The following is a 17,988-nucleotide window of genomic DNA, read 5'->3' as shown; positions in this document are numbered from 1 at the left end:
AGTTCCTTTTATTTTATAGACCAGATATAAAACCAGTATCATACAATAAGGACACAAGAAGGCCCATAAGAAGGACAATGTCCCCTCTCCCCTCCATACCTTGTGGCATATGAGGCTGCCACCATGGAAATAATGACTACCCAGCAGCAATGGCAATTCCTGTTGTGACACAGAGAGCAGACACTTGTGTAAGCAAAGAGCCAGGCTGCTGCTTTGCCAAGAGATCCTGTCCCTTTCTAAGGTCAGTCTTTGTCCTGACGAAATAAACTACAGCTACCGTTTTCAAACAATTAAGGCAAAGCAAGCAGGGAAGAAGAATATACACCTATATTGTTTAAAAGACCAAGAACATTTAAGACAATATGGGGGAGGGATGATGGACACTGATCTTGGACAGACACTCCTTAAAAATAATGTTCCTTTCAATAAAATAGCTCATATAGTACTAGAATGCATATTATACCAGAATTCATTATTTCTAATGGCATCTGTAATCCAAAAATGTACAGTAAAGCAGGAAGAGCTGATAATCAGCCCATCCTCTGCACGAGAAAACTACATCTGAGCACTAAAGCTCTGGTTAGTTAGTTCCATCTTAGCAGGAGATCTCTGGAGAATATATTCACATCTGATTTCCCTGCTTTCCACTGTGTTTGCATCATGCTGTGCAGCCATTAGCCTGCTGCTCAACAACTTCAAAAAGAGACACCATCAAACCTGGAAGTCATAGCAGCACCAGCCTTAGGGGTAAACAGAAAACTTCATGCCATAGTATCACACTGCAGGAGACTCTCTCTTCAGTGTGGAGCCAAGTTTTAATTTTCATATCCAGCTTAATCAAACTTCAACATATTCCATCAGCAGAATATTCAGGCACTGTAAATCCACTGTTTAGGGCTGGCTGAACATTACAACTCTGGTCATATCCTAGATTTTGGGTCGGTGTATTTTTACATTCTTTGAAATTCTTGCCATTGTAATACACTGAGGGAACTGCATGTGGGGAGAGAACAGGTTATATCACTGCAAATGCAATATAAAGAGATGGAGTGGCAGCTGATAAGTCAGTAAAATATTAGTGGTACTACAGATCCCTAAAGGGAGTGCTGTGGGGAATGCACCAGTTCCTACCAATGCAGTTGCTAGAGCAGGACCTCATGCTGTGCTCTCTGTTATTTCACACACACACACACACACACACACACACACACACAGAGAGCAGAGATCCCAGCAACCACTGAATACTGACAACTCCCATTAAAGTGAGATCAGCAGAGCTCCCTGAAGTTCTTTGCTCAAAGTAACTCCCAAGAGCAGGCTATTCCTGGCAGCTGAGGATGTCTGAAGTATGCAGTACTGAACGAACTTCACAGCCCAAACTTCCAGGAGTGGTCTGATACCATCCCAGTGCCTCTCACAGTACCAGAACAAACTGAAACCTCTCTGCAGTCCAAGCTAATGAACTAGGCTACACCCGAGTGCCTATGAGGAGTGGTTCATACTTAAAACAATACATAAACTTTGCAGTACATTTTAGTTATGGCTTTTCTTAGCCTTATCATTTTCCTCAGGTCTGAAACCTCCTTTGTGGAAATTTGGCTCTATCTGCTCTGCTTTCTACATTTCATTAAGATAGCTCAAGACAACTCACTTGGAGGTGCAGCAGTTCTCCTAAGTAAAGGGTAATGAAGTCTCCTTTATTGGGGAACATGGATCACATTCCTCAGCTTACCTGGCTAGGACTGTCCCTGAGTTTGGCCCCTTTTTGTGAGAAGGGTTACATGTGACTAGCAAATCACGAAGATCTGTGCAACTTCCATTAGTCCTGTCTGACTGCCCCTTGGAATGCCCCTCCCACCCAGAAGAAAGAAGGTCAGTGATACACAAAATGCACTACACTATCAGCTACTGTAAAGACAGAAGGTAGATATAGCTGTATATATTTTTTTTAATAATATCTGGAATTATGCACAGTTTTCCTTTATCCAAGTGTCTAAATCCAAAACCTTTGTGCTTGCTCTGTAAACCTGATTCTGCTCTTGGCATAAGGTAAGCCATGGCTCTGCTCCCTTGCTCTCTCCCCTGTCTGCTGTTCAATGTAGGAATCAAGCCACCTCCAATTTCATATCTTAGTAACCAAATCCATTTCCTTCACACTGTGGATCAAAGGTCTAGGAAGATAAAAGCATCCCAATTTTTTGTTCATTGCATTTAATAACACTTAGGATATTATTTGATTACTTACTTTTTTTGTTACTGTAGTGATCCCAGATTAGAGTATTTTTATGTAACAGTGGAACTTTATCCTTGAGTAGCAGAAAAGCAATCCATTTACACTGAATTTCAGATTTTAGGGGCTTTAGTTACACTTTACTGCATTACATTTGCTCTTCATTCAAAACTGATAGCAAGGAAAACATTTATCAGTAGAGATGAGAAACAAGCTTATTAGAATAATAATTTCTAAAGAAAAATTGACTTTTTTTGAAACTGTAGAGTATTTCAAACCTACTAATGTAGCTTAGTTTTGTTAGAATATCCTATAAAGAGGAAGTACATGCAACTAAAGCAGAACATTTGAAACATCCCACTGAAAATAAAACACTATGGCTTTGCTGACAGCTGTGTTCACACAGAGAGAGTATTCTGTATCTATGTATAAATGTTTGTGTAACAGGAAACAAAATTTTGATCATTAAGACAAATCACCCCTCTGACCTTCCAGTAAAGAGATGCTAAGAGTTTCAACACTAACAGATTTCTCTTCTGGACTCTGTCATTTATGTCTTCCTAAGACAGGATCAGTCACAGATTTTTTCCCAACTCAGATTAGATTTCTCTGTGGGGAGCACACAGGGTGGGAGAGTGAAGATCTTATTCTTTTAAATCATTATATTTCTCACAAACAACATCAAAGGTTCAGCGACTCACATCAAACAAAAGATGCTGACAGAAACCCAGCTCTGTTCAGGGCATTGTTAGGCAGAGACAGTAGCACTATGAATAGCAGGGCCAAAGGCCATGCACTCTGCTTCTGGGCAGATAAATACATAGTCAGGTAGTCAGTGACAATGACAGCAGCTATTTAAATTTAAGGGAGATGTCTTTGTGGAAGATAAAGCAGCTCATGGCTTTTACAACTTATGCGTGCCTGAGATTGCCCTGCTCACCTCTACCTTGGTGCTCCCTTGAACTGCTCCATTTTAGTGTTATTTTTAGAGCTATTCAAGATTTTCTTGGGTATTGAGAACTTCAAGCATACAATAGAATCTACAGAATTGAATTTGCATTACTCCATCCAGGATTCTGGGGGGGAATCTGGGAAGAGTAGAAACATTCAGCCTAGCAAGTACTTTAAATGTTTTGAATGGAATGTGGAGGGACAGATTCCTTCTCTACCACACTGTTGGAAGGACTTAGAATGAAATGTAATTGCTCTGTCTGCAACTCCAAGAGCTCTGATATGGCTGCCTTCCTTTAGAAGATAATGTCTGGCCTTGCAATTAAATCTATTTGTTGTCTATGATAATGTAGCTGCAAAAGCATATATTCTGCTTGTAAACTTAATTAAATGCACAGGGTGGCATAAATGGTAGAGCCTCTACAAAGTACACTAAAAATGCACAGAAGTCTTTAACAGTCATGGCTTTCTGTGTTTTAACTTCTGTGCTTCAGGAGTTGACTTTGACACTTGAATTGGAAGTACATACACAGTGTGATTTTTCTTTTTTCCAAAGGTATATACTCTACTTGAAATTATCAGACAGGAGATTAATTCTCCTTCACAGAGAACGTTAAAAAGGTGTTCTTCAACAACCATGCTTACACTGCTATATCCTGATGCAGCCCTTCCTCAGTTACCACTTCTGTCCCTTTCCCTCTGTCCTTCAATTACAGTTTTGCATGATGAAATAACTGTAAAAGAAATTCAGGGTTTGCACCACTCCTCTGAGAAGCCCTGCCTGTCCAGAATAGACTGTATGGCATGGCTGAGTCCTTACCCAGGCAAGAGTCACTGGATGCAGCCAACACAATGACTTCTTCCTTCAGTTTTTTCTATTCTGTCTATACAATCAGAAAAACTACAATTTTTTAACCAAGAAGACTTTATGAACATTTTGGAAATGGTTTTCCACCATTCACCCATACCTGGGATTGTTGATACAAAAGTCAGGGCACTGCTCTTATATTTTAAGTTAACAATTAGTCAGGGGACAGAGAACTCGCTAGCAGTTCACCATGCACCTATATAGACAGTCCATGAAACATATTCTTAAGTTGTCAAGTGTTTTAACAAAAAAAAAAAAACCTCCCAAAACAAACAAACAAAAAAAATCAGGACCAAGCTGTTTGGAAAGATCTGTTCAATGGAAGCAATTTGATCAGCTCTGTGTGATTCTCATTGAAGCCAGCTTTTCCTTTGTAGCATGTTGAAGGAAGAGGAAGATAACTTTCAATAGATCCTAAAGAATACCATAAAGACGCACTCTTTTGGCAGGGTTTACTTCTGACCTTTGATTTGGACACAAAGAGTGGGAGATAAAGCATTAATGCTTCCTGAGAGCACCTGGCTGACAAGAATTAGTGAGGCACATCAGCCTGAGATTCAGTTTGTGATACCAGGGACTGAGGCAGATCAAACAGATGTTGGCAGATCAAATTAGTCTCCCTCCCTGTTGAAATCCAGTGGGTAATACTATCCAAGGAAGAGCAGGTGCAACATATTCTGCTGTGTTTGTAAGAAATTTGCTTCAGAGGAAACTTAATCAGGCCAAATGCCAGTGCTGGGGGGACGTTGGTAGCGAAGGATTATGTTAGGAATAAGGGTTTGGCCCAGAGAAAAGAGATTTTTAACACAGTAGAAAGATCCCTCTGTTGCCTTGAAGGAGAAACTTAAGTAGGTTCAGCACTTTCCTTGCTTTGTTTCTTGTTCACAAATGATGAATCTATATGAGGCCATCCAGAATGAATTCTGTGGAACTTGCAGAAAACTCAGATATTATCCCTGTATTAAAACTTCTGGTAATGGAACAAGCATTACCAATAATTTTTCTTACCTATTGTCCTTACTCTGAGAAGTTTTTTCTGCTACTTTCTTACTAATAGAAAAGGTTAAGAAGAACTATACAAGAAAGAAAAATCAGGAAAAGAATTATTTTATTTGCAATTTCAATTTAAGTCCATCACTATTTCACAGTATAATATGGAAAAGCATAATTTTGGTGGTTTCAGAGCAAAGATTTTTTTGTAACTACGATGAGCATCTTTTTTACAAAAGATGCAAGGATCCTGATCCTCTTTTTCTGCTTCCTGAGAGTAGGAAGAGTTTCATTTTGCCTTTGAAAATTAGAGTAATATTTTTGTTATGGTTTTCATAACTTGGTGAGATTATTGATGCAACATTGTATTACAATCAACAATTTTAAGAATTTACAAGTTTGTCCAAAATGTTTAGAAGAGGCAGCAGAAAGGAGTACTTTTTTTCGTTCAGACAGGAGTACTTCAGCTTACTTCTGAGTCATCTTATGCCAAAACAGTCTCAGCTGAAAGGGCAGTTCATCAACAAAGGTATTTGGGAGAAGACAGAAAAACAAACATTTCCCATTGACTTCAGTGAAGCTAAGCTTCACTAAAGGCTTTCACCCTAATCAGTGAGAAAAATTGAATCATTCATAATATTATAATTTCTGTTGCTGTTTTACTTAGAATTATCTGCCCAATGTGTTGTGAAGGACATGGCAGTCATGTATGGAAACGTATATAAAGATCTGAGGAAGTAGATTGAAAAGTTGGCAAATAAGGTAGAAGAGACAGCCAATAGAGGGAACTCCAACTGTACAGCAAATCTGAAAGAAGATGAATGGATAATTTAACAGCCATTCAGTTTTCAAGAAAGACAAAGCACAAACTACATTGCATCAGAAAAGGACTAGAAATGATGATGGATGAAACACTTCAAGTAAGTGTTTAACACAACAGAATCATGGTTGCCTGCAGAATTCCCAGCTGAGGGTAAATTCAAAGAATTCATATCAGTCTCGGCATATGAGACTGATATGATTTGAAGAATTTTTCAAAATCCATTTAATAGCAAGGCAGAAGACATTGATCAGCTACTTGGTTAAAATGCTGAGAGCAAAGGAGTTAAAAAACATTCTGTCTCTAGCATGCTCCAGACGTAGAATCAAAACCATGAACACCAGAGCTAAATAAGAAGTTGTTTATGAAATAATAACTCCTCCAAGCAAACCCTTGATTTCATGAAATTGTAATGAACAACAGATGAATCCTTTGCAACTGTAGCAATACATCAGCAGAGCTACTTCAGTAGGTCCCATTCCTTCAGAATCACTCTCCCTTTGGCTGCATAATGTGTGTGATATTTGTCAGAGCACATTTTGCTACCAGGAGCTCTGTACATACTTTTCTCCCTGAAATACCCAGCACATTTTACCAATGGTTAATCTTAATTTATAATCATGCCTCTGTAGTTTACTCCCAAAGGAGTACAGTATTATTCTTGCCAGTGTACCATCACCAGAAAGAAGCTTAACATTAATTCACAGAGGAAGAGCAGAACACTTGTGCATGTATTCGATCAATTTCCAGTCACAACTGCCTTCCATCCACTAACAATTTTTAGAGAGAAGCTAAAAGAAACTCCTTTTTTCTACACGAGAAATTAGTAATATATTAATTTCTTCTAATTACATTTTTAGGCATCAGAAAAAAAATCCTGATAGAAATGAAAAAGTAATCCACTAATGCATTATGTATATGATGACCTGGCCCATTCCTCATTAAGCCCTAAAAGGAATAAACAAAGTCCCCTTCAACCACAAGGAGACTGCAATAATGTTTTTTTCATGAACTCAACCCCCTCACAAATACTGTATGTTTTTGAAGAACATAATGATTAAATACAGTCCTGAATCAGTAGGGCAAATAATTAATTCATGTACACACACAGTCAAGGGTTCATAGAAGTTAATCCCTACATCTCTGTATCACTTTGTCTTCTGTATTCTATTATGGAAGGTAGAATTCTACCAATGTTTTTGGGTTTAGTATATGGCCATATATTCAGAAATACTTTTGGGTTTTCTAAACAACTTCCACAAATAATTTGTATTATGAAGATAAAATCTGTGGATGACTGCAGCACGGTTTCCTTTTATCTGAACTAATCTGAAGTTCAAGGACTTTCAGATAGATGGCTCACCTTTGGCCTATGTATTCTCATGTGAAAGCCACTTCAGCAAAACTCAGGAGTCCAATTCAGCTTTGCTGTAACTGGTCATGACTCTCTTGACTTCAACAATGCTTCATATGCTTACACCGAGTCTGAATTTATCCCCATGGCTTCTCGGTCACTGGTCCTCCCTTCCAACTAAGAAACTGCCTACATAATAAAAGTGATTCATTAGAAACCACTGGGTTCCAAAGTAGAGTGAACACTGAGACCTATAACTTTTTTATATGTGCTCAGTCATAAAAATGAATTTATATGGTCTTATTCCATAAACTCACTTTACAAATATTAGCCCCGCAACCATACTTTCATGAGCTGTAATCTTGTCAAAGCTCACAAGTTAAGCAAGGTCACAACTGGTCAATATTTGGATGAGAATCTCTGGCAGGGAGGAGGCAAAAAGAAAAGTCATGCAGTGTTTGTAAGTTCGGACATATTGTGCTCCTCTTTAAAAAGATTTGGTACTAGTCTTATAGTACAACAAAATTTGGTATTTGCTTTAGCAATAAGTTTAGCTCTGACCACAGCTGTGCTGCATCTAGGCAGTTTCACTAATATCTTTGCCCAGAGATGAAGATAATGTAGCAGATGAAGTCTTCTCCCCCCCACAACCCACTTCAACTCAGAAACTTGGCACCCAGAGGAACAAACAAATGCCTCCACTGCTCCCTACCACCCTCTCTCTGAAGGGGTTTGTTTCTACTGCTGCTGTTTCTGCATTCCACATGCTTTATCTACCAAAATACACATCTCTATACACAAGGAAAGAAAGAAAAGAAAAACCAAACCACTCTGCCCTCCTTACCTTCTCCCATAAATAGCTTCCTCTATGTATCTTATGCTCTTTCCCATTTGTGCTCTTCCTTCAGGCAGCCCTGCCCTTCTCCCAGGTGCACACAATGTAGTGCTGAAGTGCCATTAACATTTTCCTGTGCTGAGGAGTTTATAGATAAGCAGAGCTATACTTTGGGAAAGAATGCTGTGGGCAGAGCAGTACACAGTCCCAAAAGACATCTAAACAATTGAAGGTGCTAAGAAAAAGACACTGCTATACAGTAACTTTCTGACAAACAACTTAGTCACACATCTGAGGTAAAACATGGATGCAGAAGGGAACTGCAAACCTCTCTGGCTTTTCCTAATGCTGGAGCAGGCGGTGCCTCCCCCACACTTTATCACTCTGCAGCCAAGAGCAGCTTTCACAGTAAAGGGGCTAGAATGGGAAAGGTCACCAATCCTGTACCTATTGCTGTGCAGCAAGGCAGCTGCACTGCAGGGAAGGACTGCAAGTGGGCACTGAGGTCCCAGGGGAGAAAGGAACTCCCCCAGGCAGGGGCTCCCTCTCCCCGAGCTCAGCTGCTGCCAGCTCCCAGCCTGGCCACAGCACCAAGCAGGGATAGAAAAGGGCGTTTCTGCAGCTACTGAGGCTAGGTGGTGGTATCCTGCGTCAGACAGCTGGTGAAGACCCAGCCTCTTCCTAGGAAGGCAAGTAATAAATAAGGCATTAAGAACCTAGATACCAAATTAGACAGATCATGAGCAAAGCTGTTTGTAAGAGGCATGCATCAAAAATAGTAGCATGGAGGAGCAGTACATCAAGGGGTTCTCATTCAGTAAAACAGAAAGCAAAAACTGCAGCCAGGAGGTGGAAAACCCTGACAAAGCTACAGCCAAATAAACTTAAAGAGCTTTGGGAATAAATTGGTGGTTTAATCCGGATCAGGAACAGGTGCAATGAATGTAATTCAGTAAATGGTCCAGACCCTGCCAGAAGGGAGAGAAATGTGTTGCTTTTGAGATAATTTCCCAGAAGCTTCATAAAAGCAAATTGATTACTGAAGTTTAATAATTAAAACAGGGCCAGATATATAGTAATCAAATGAGTTTTTAATTACATCTCAAGAAGAAATAAAATCCAATTTGTGCACTTTGTATCAGAGAAGCCCTACTGAAATGCTTTAGTAGCTGGAAAAAATAAAATAAAAGCTAATTTCCATAGGAATTATAGTAGTCAGTTTAATTAAAAGACTAGATCAGAATGAAAAAGTCCCAAAGTGAAAGGATACTAAATACAGAAGCAGTGGTTCAAACATCAAATCAATGTCTAAATAAAGACATTTTATAGACCAAGTGCAAAATCTGCACTGTCAAGTATCACTAATCTAAATTAATGTGTAACAAAATAAAGTTTCTTAGAATTACACTATATATTTTGTACGTATTCCATTGAATTAATTGCTCATGCCATGGTAAAAATTAATATCAAAGACATGGTTTATTCTTTCTTAAATACTCCTTATAATCTGTTTCATCAAAGTTAATGTTAGTAGTTAACCATTCTTGTTATTTACCTGGTAGCCTCTGTTGCACCTGGGTTATTAGACTCTAATGTCCACTTAGGTCTATATTTTGAAGAAATATATGTGTATTTACTTACAGATTTAAAATATGTTTACAGCTCATAGGATAACAGTGATTACCACAGAACTGTGGGGGTGCTTCCTGAATCTATTCCCAGCCTACTTGGGCTCCTGGTCCCTGCTGTAGTCAATGCAAAGCTAATTGCTGTAAGCACCTCAAGCACTCGCAGCCATCCTGGCACAGTCCGTGACAGGGCTGTCTCCTGCCATAAGCCATGGCAGATGCCAGTGCCTGGAGGGACAGGCACAGCAGGAGGTCATGCCCAGACCTCTGCAATTGCTCCCTGGAACCAGGCTGGAAAACATCACAGTCTTGTGGTCGGTCCTGGCAAAAAAGCAAGGTTACAGAAAGGACAGAGACACAGTCGAGAGCTGCACAGCCACACTGAGGCAGAGCCTGCAGTCCCAGTGAGCTCCATCTTCTCTGTGCTGCCTGTAGCTGCTATAGGTTCCTGGGTACAGTGTATATATATATAGTATATATAGCATATATACTATATATGGAGAGAGAGAGAGAGAGAGAGAGAAAATATAGTATATATGTGTATACATACATATACATACATACATATATATATACAGGAACAACCTGTACTGCATTTTGTACTTACAGATCCTGGAGCTGACAGGATGTGAGTGCAGAAGACCTTTGGGCTTACAGAGGTTTGAAGCATACTGATTTTTAAGCAGTGATTTAACCACCAGGCTGCTTGCTAATATATATTTCTTATTATTTATGTATTTGAGTTTTTAAAAATTGAAGGTGTATATTGGAAAAATACTTCACAAAAACTTTTTGAAGGTACTGGCTGTGCACAGAAAGGATCTGATATGTTGCTGTCAAGGGCTGAGTATCACATGTGCTACCTCTAGACACTGAGCGGGCAGTGGTAATGCAGGCGCTAATGGTAATGGCAGTGAGCTTTTCAGATACTTTAAGCTCTTTATAATACATTACTGCCCCTCTGTTTTAGACTCTGCCAAATCAGGTTTAAGGAATACAGAACAGTCTGAAATGAAGATATACAAATGCAGAGTTGTGAGGCATGGTGATGGGAAAGTTGAAAATCCTTATCCATTCTATAAAATGAATGACCATCAGCAGCAAGCAATGCTGTAGGGAGCAGAGACTGCAGTGAACCTGCCTCTTACCTCAGGCCCAAGACTGCAAAATTATCTACCCAGTCTGGGCCATATTCTAAGGAAATAATTTTGAAGTGGATTTGATTCAAGTTCCAGCTTCTTCCTCACAAAACCACATCAAATGATGCGATTTTTTCACAAGTGCTGAGCATTCATATTTCCTACGGAAGTCAACTGAAATTGCAAGTTTTCAGCACATCTTAAAATCAGGCCATTAACCCTTAATTATCATATAATAGCTCAATTAAAAATCTACCAAGACTTACTTCAAGCCAAGCTCCCATGGCTTGCAAGCTAGCTATAAAAAAATCCAGTTCTTTAGTGTTGTCTGGGCTCTGGGGACCATTTAAAGCAGCTCCTGTTAACCCTGCTATTTAAAGCAAAAACTGATCAACTGCAAAGGTACCTGTTCCCCCTTTCATTTCATTTTTTATCATTTTCTGCACTTTTAGAAGAGCAACGTTTGCTGTCTTCTTTGTCCTTTTTGGTTTTTAATCTGGCACCAATCCTTTCTTTCCAATGACAAATACATCATTTCCATGCTATAGGAGAAAGCATGCTGCCCAGCTCTCAGCAAAGCCACTGCTTGCTAGCCAGAAAAGCTGCAAAAGAACACCTCAAAGAAAACTCATTTATATTTCTTTAATTTGAGCACACACTAATTGTTTTTTCTGCCAGCTTGGAAAAGCACAGTACTGTTGTGGTTTAGTCATCTACAGGAAAAAGAATTGAGCACTAGGGAGATTATTTCAGTTTTGTCCAGCTTGTCATCCAGTCAGTGGACCTTCTTGCTCATTGATGCCATAGCTAGTAGCCTTAGGCACTTGGGGATCCTTCAAAAGAACTATCTTTAAGGATTGCAATAAAGCTATAGTAGTTGAGCAGCATCTCTGTCATTTTGTGTGCCTTTTTCTACATTTTTGGTGGCTTAAAGACGTACGTAAAACGAGTCAGATAGATAAAGAGAACTCAATGGGGACAATAAATTTACCTCCACAGGTATTTGCACATGGGAGTTAGGAGGGTAGGGGCATAGTGCAGATCAAACTCTTTTTTCCCCATTATGCCATGGACTGTCCTTAAAAGGAGTCAGTATTTTTTCTCTCATCCTCTTTTTAATCTTCTTACAGTGTCTAGTGAAGCTGAATGTGAAACTGAAGCCTATGCTGGACTCCGTGGCAGTAAATAGAGGTAAATGGGAGGAACTGCACCAGAAAAGACTTCCTTCTCAGGCAGCATCCTTGTCCTCCTTTTCCTCTAGCTTCACCACGTCTCCCAAAGACATCAACTAAGCCTGCAAATATGAGTTCACTTTACAACAAGAGCTGTCTGAAAGGTTTTCATAAGCTTAGACCCACCATTTTTTAAGAAATGCTTTCCCAGACATGCCTAATTGATGGGATATTATCTTGATGGCAGCACAGTTTGCTTTTCCTGGAAGGCTTAGTGGGACTGAAGGGAAGTCTGCAGAGGGATTGCGCTGGTATCTGGAGCGACATGCAACACTGAACAGAAGAAGCATTCATTCAGCTCCACTACATTTCAACTGCTGCTGTAAAAATCTGTAAAGCTGACAACAGACTGAAATATAAGAACTCACAGCTTAATAAAATTAATAATACAGAGCAGGACTGGGATACAAGCTGGCCAATTCATATGCAAGGAGCTGCAGAAAACAGAATAGTGTGTAATTACATTGTTGTTTTGCATCTCTTCAGTACATGTTATGAATCAATTATGCCTGCTTTTGTGATGCTCCTCTCTTACTCTCCCTCCTCTTTTATGCCTGAATGTTCAGAAAAGCCTGCTTTGTATTCTGAAGAAGTATTTTTTTACAACAAAGCTTCTTAGTGATTGATCAGGGACTTTAGAATTGCCTACCTTTGCTACATTTAAAAACAAACTTTATTATCTTTAAAAACACCAAGCTGTCCCTTCTTCCCTGAGAAATTCATATTAACACTGCAGCAAATTTCTCAGCAAGAGGAAGTTTGCATAAAGGCAAAATATTGCATGGTAATTTTAGAGTGGGTTTTTTTCATTTAAAAAATGCTCTTATAACACATTATTTTTTTTAATTATAGTGTTGCCTAAGGAAAAGATTAATGGGGTTTTTTTTGAAAATAGAATACAAATAAAAAAGGAAAGCTGTTGCTTTGTGCTTCAGGTTTAAATTACGTTGAAAGCAGAACATGGCTAAGCCTTTCTACTATAATTTCCGGTAGAAATTAGTATTTTGAAATGGTAGAGAGGTAGAATATCATCACACTGGACCACCCCTTACTCTCTCACAGTTCTTTCAGTACAATATCAAGTGCTATTACTGCAGCTAGCACAGCACTAGTCAAGGTTCACATGTTGACACCTGGGGTAAAGGTGTCCCTAAATTCTAATCAAATATCATAGGTCACAAAACCAAATGTCTCTCTGTGATGACCCTAGTATTACCTGAAAGTTGGTCTCCTTCCATTAGTGTGAAGATCACTAATGCAGCAAACCTGTGATTTGAGGGTGTTTTCTCTGCTGTATGTCCAGACACAAGAGGAGTCATGTTGCAGTGCTTATGAGTGCCCATTCATAGGGGAAAAAAAAGCCTTTGTACTTCATGAAAAATGGGATTCTAAATATAGGGTTGTCTGGCAGCAGAAATTAAAGCTGAATTCAGCTTAGTTTTACACCTGTGCCAAACTCCATTTACTTAAGTGGAATTACCTTGAACTGGCACCAGCTAAATGGAAATCAGAACCTGGCCCAGCTGATCAGATGCTAAAAGAGCTTTTCTCCTTTCTAAGGAAACTGAGTTGTTAGAGCCTTAGAAAAGCTAACTACATCAAACAGAAACAACAAATCTGCTGATCCCTTCTTTAAAAGAAACACAACAAACTAAAAATGCTCTGTGCTTCTAATGGTGTGTAGGACAATAGCTGGAAATTCAACAACCTTGTGAACCAATCTGGTAGTGCACAACTGAACCATATCACTCTCTAGCTGAAGGAAGCAGGGAAGGAGCAGAAATGCAAACTGCACAGCAGTGAGTACACACACCAAATGGAATTGTTTCTGCTGTTCTTTTACCACTTCTTTCTTCTCGCAATAAAGCCAGAGCAGTTTAGTAAGCAGCAAGCCATACAAACCTACAACACATACTTTATTGGAAAAACAGCTACTAGAGACCGACAGTACTGCTGGCAAGTACACACAGCTTTCCTGAATTTTGATATTGCATACTGCTAAGTGTAACTTAATTTATAATGCATACCCTACGGCCTCCCCAAAGGTTGAGTCTCCCCTCATTTCCTCTCCTTTTATTGGCTTCAGTGCACTGTTGCCCATGGCAACACCCACTGCCAGGGATGGGGACTCGGCAGCACCGCAGCCTGACACACAGCTGAAGCCCTAACAATGTCAACCATCAATCAAGTGACTGTTTGTAATTGCCTCCATCTATTTCTCCTGTCGTTTGGTATCTTTGCCATTGTGGGTCAAAATTCAGAAACTGCTGACTAATGTTATGGTTCTGTTCCTCCATCACAAGGAAAAAAATGAGAGCACACGGCTTGATCTTATCAGATTGTTCTCAGGAAAAATGAAGCAACCTTACTGAAACTGGGGGGCCCAGCAGTGCATCTCAGAACAGCATTCAGTCTCTGAAAGTCATTTAGCTCAATCTTTAAAAAACCAACCAACTAAACAATCAAAAACCTTATCTTCTTTTTTTAAGATTTAGCTTAGGAAACAGAAAAAAAAAAGTGAGAAAAAGATGATTTTTTGTTGAAGCACGTAGTACATTAAAGAAACATATTTCAAGTCTATTATATTTTAAGATTTTTGGAAACATTTTTAACTATTGCTTATAAACTTGATGATCAGAAATTGTATCTGCTTTTTATTATTTCTGATAGGGAAAAAATTTCCCAGTATTTCAGTCAGTTCTGCCAAACTCTCTGAGATATGCACAAGAGACATGATTGTGTAGGTTATAAAAAGAAAAGCCACAGTCTGGGGAACTCCTCTGTCTCAGAAAGATTAAAAAAAAAAAAAAAAAACTAAAACATTGAAATCAGCCTAATTCTGTGAATGCATATAAAGCACGGGTCCACAAGAGGCAAGGACAAATCAAGAGAGCAGTGAGCATGTGGAGAACACAACTGTTACCCAGGACAGGGCTGCTTGGCCTTTCCCTTGAGATGGCCAGCACATCAGCAAAAGAAAAGTCACCATTTCTTTGTCCCAGCTGTAAGTGGAAATCCAGCCATGAATGAGGCCTCTAGCATTTACAATTCCAGTGCTAAAATTTGATGGGCACATGGATTGTCCAAAGGACACCCAGGGGTGCTTCAGGTTGGTTGTAGCAATGCCTTTTTTTCTAGGTCCCACTGACTCGTCCCAACTGCTGCCTGAATTGGGTCAGGTTTCTAGGCCCATGAACTACAGGCCTTGAAGTCTCACAAAGCCAGGCAGCAGCCTTGGTTTTGTCACCAGAAAATGCTCAGGTCTTCATCCCCATCCTCAAAGATAGTTCAGGCCAAACAGTAATTTCACTTAGGATTCCCACCTGTGAAACTACTTACCAAAATCACCCTTTCCTCACAAAAAATGAAACCCAAATAAAACAATCATTTACAAAAACCCTCCATAAATGTTCTACAATTGCAAAGGCTAATCGGGAATGAACTAGACAATCAAATCCTGCTTGATTTTGAGCAGGCTTCTGAACTGCAGGTGCATCTTCCCCATCAGCTGGTGGTGAGTAACAAGGATGGGCTTGTCTCCTGCCCTTCTGCCAAAGCCCCATTCATATGCTCAGCAAGGAGACAAGGATGCCCACTGGGTACAGCCCCAATTTTGGCTTCACTCCTGAGAGGGGCATGGGGCAGACAGGCTTTGGTGGAAGAGCTCAGGTCTTGTATGTGCACTCCCTTGGACTAAAGTGCTCCCCTGCAACACAAAAATGTGACCCCACCAGAAAACTGAACACTGTTTGAGGCAAGGAGCACCTGGGGTAGGGGCTCTCCAGTGGTTGAGACAAAAGAACCTCCCAAGAACAAGATGTTCAAAAGGTGTCTTTGGCCAAAAGTCAAGTAGTGAAACCAGCCAATTCCCTCCCAGCCCGGACCTACAGACAAATAAGAACAGCTTCACAATGTGATGGAGATGCAGACTCTGTTTGTCAGGACGTGGTTTTGCTCCTTCTCCAAAGCAGAGCTGCACAAGGTCAGGCAGCAGTAGCTCACTGGGGTTGAAAGTGGCTGCCTCATGTGGCAGGCAGGCACAGAACTCCCCACACAGCTCTGTCTCAGCCAACCCCTACAATTACAGGGCCAGGGGTCTTGCCAAGAAGGTCAGTTGTGTGTTTTGTAACCACAGCACAGACAAGTATCTTTCATTCCAGCTCAGGTATTTCTTCAGATGGTGTCCTTGGTACAGCAGCTGCATTTTTCTGATCTGGTGACCTTGCTAATTGCGTCTTCTTAGAGAGCACTGCAATCTCATAATGTGCCTGTAGTTACCAACAAAGCCAATACTAGTACTCACAAATTGTTTTTGAAAACTGCAACCAGCAGTGCCTAATGTAATTTGTAATGTTTAGATTAATTCATTCTAATGGAAAAACAGGAGTGTTTCAGTCTACAGGCCAAATACTTATTTTCCCTTTATAAAATCAAACCAATTTTAGTTCCTGATAAGTCATTTGTGCATTGTGTGAAAGTTTAAAACAGGTTTATTTCAAAGATACATAAAACATACTAACAGGCACTTCAACGCCTAGAGTGTTATGGGCAAGAAATAGGGAACAAGAAGGTTTTTTAATGGCTTTTTCAAAGAAAGGGCTTTCAAAGAGTAAAATCATGTGAATGGTTTCTAACATAGCACTGAAGTGGGATGTATGAGATGCCCCAGAGATTCTGCCCCAAAGTGGCTGAAATGTACCACTATTGGAATACATCCTGTATATTGCTTGTTACCTTTTCTTTCTTGGATTACTTTGTATTCAATTATGAATTCTTAAGCATGTAGGCCATTTCATCCTACAGTTTTCTGGGGAATACGCCTGTGGGAGACAGCTGACAAATGCACAGAAATACCATGTGTCTGTTCTAAGGCAAGTGAATCCCAGATACTTGCAAAATGTGTAGCTTAAAAGATTTCTGCATCATTTCCCTTTTTTTTTAATCTTAAAACTGTTACTGTTTTGCTTAGTAGATCAAACTATGCTGGTTCAGCTTTCAAAGCATGCTTTTGAAATTAGCAGCTTGGGTTTACTGGTCTTTAAAAAGATAAATAATTTTAACACCTTACTACGATTTTCTTTTTTTATTATTATTACTTTTCTTTGAAACTTGTTGGGATCAACCAGAGCTGTATCTATTGGTTACTGAATCACACAAATAGAAGATCTTGAAAACATGTGAGACTGAGTGGCCCAGATATGATTTTTGACACACAGCCTAGCAGCACTCATTCCTGGGGGCAAACCAAACTCCTTCCCTGGATATGCTTGGCATTAGTCTGGAACTACTAGAAACCAGATCTGCCTGGTAACTCAAAGGTAGCTATTCACATGCACAGAAATTACACAGATTATACAGTCTGTGGTCTAGAGTATCACTGATCAGAAATACCATGGGGGGAAAGGAGTCCCGCCAAAGCACAATTACATTGTTGAAGAAGAAAAGTTGGAAGTAATTTTTTCTACTTCTGGAAGTTGCAGGAAAGCTGTCGGATTGTGCCAAGGTACAGACATACTTCCTGCCATCCACCAGCCTTAACCAATGTTGGATCTTAATGGGCTGTAAAGGGGATGTTTCATGTGGGCAAAGCCCAAGACAGAGGTTAAATGGCTCCTGCCCTGGGCTACGTGTGTAGCTTAGAGCGTGCTTTTACATCATTTACTGCTTAAGGGAACTATTACACAGCTTTTAGAAATACAGGAGCTTTTTACTCTTTATTCCTCCCGGCTGCACGAGATCCCGAAATGAGGGAAATATTCGCTGCCCAAGCAGCGAGGATCCTGCTTTTTGCGCCAGTTCGGAACCGGCTCTGAACACGCGGTGTCAGCGCTCGGGACACGGGCGCAGGGAGAGGAGCAGAGGAGGGCGGGCAAAGGCAGAGGACGCGGCTCCGCTGCCGGCACTAGCTCCCAGTGGCGGCAGGGCGACCGGTCAGGCCCGG

At 40.1% G+C, this 17,988-nt stretch overlaps 1 protein-coding gene across 1 annotated transcript in view; it reads left to right on the top strand.

Annotated features, from left to right (window-relative positions):
- The window catches only part of PDE11A (phosphodiesterase 11A), a 68,900-nt gene extending 55,931 nt beyond the window's left edge, over positions 1 to 12,969 (top strand). The window contains exon 19 of the mRNA XM_031056781.1: positions 11,946 to 12,969. Coding sequence (XP_030912641.1) covers positions 11,946 to 12,107 — 162 coding nt within the window. The 3' untranslated portion in view covers positions 12,108 to 12,969. The remainder of the gene's footprint in view (positions 1 to 11,945) is intronic.
- The last annotated feature ends 5,019 nt before the right edge of the window (positions 12,970 to 17,988 follow it).

This window comes from Geospiza fortis, unplaced genomic scaffold (genome assembly GCF_000277835.1).
Source record: "Geospiza fortis unplaced genomic scaffold, GeoFor_1.0 scaffold112, whole genome shotgun sequence".
In the NCBI taxonomy this organism is placed as follows: Eukaryota; Metazoa; Chordata; class Aves; order Passeriformes; family Thraupidae; genus Geospiza; species Geospiza fortis.
This window is presented reverse-complemented; position numbering and strand designations above follow the sequence as displayed.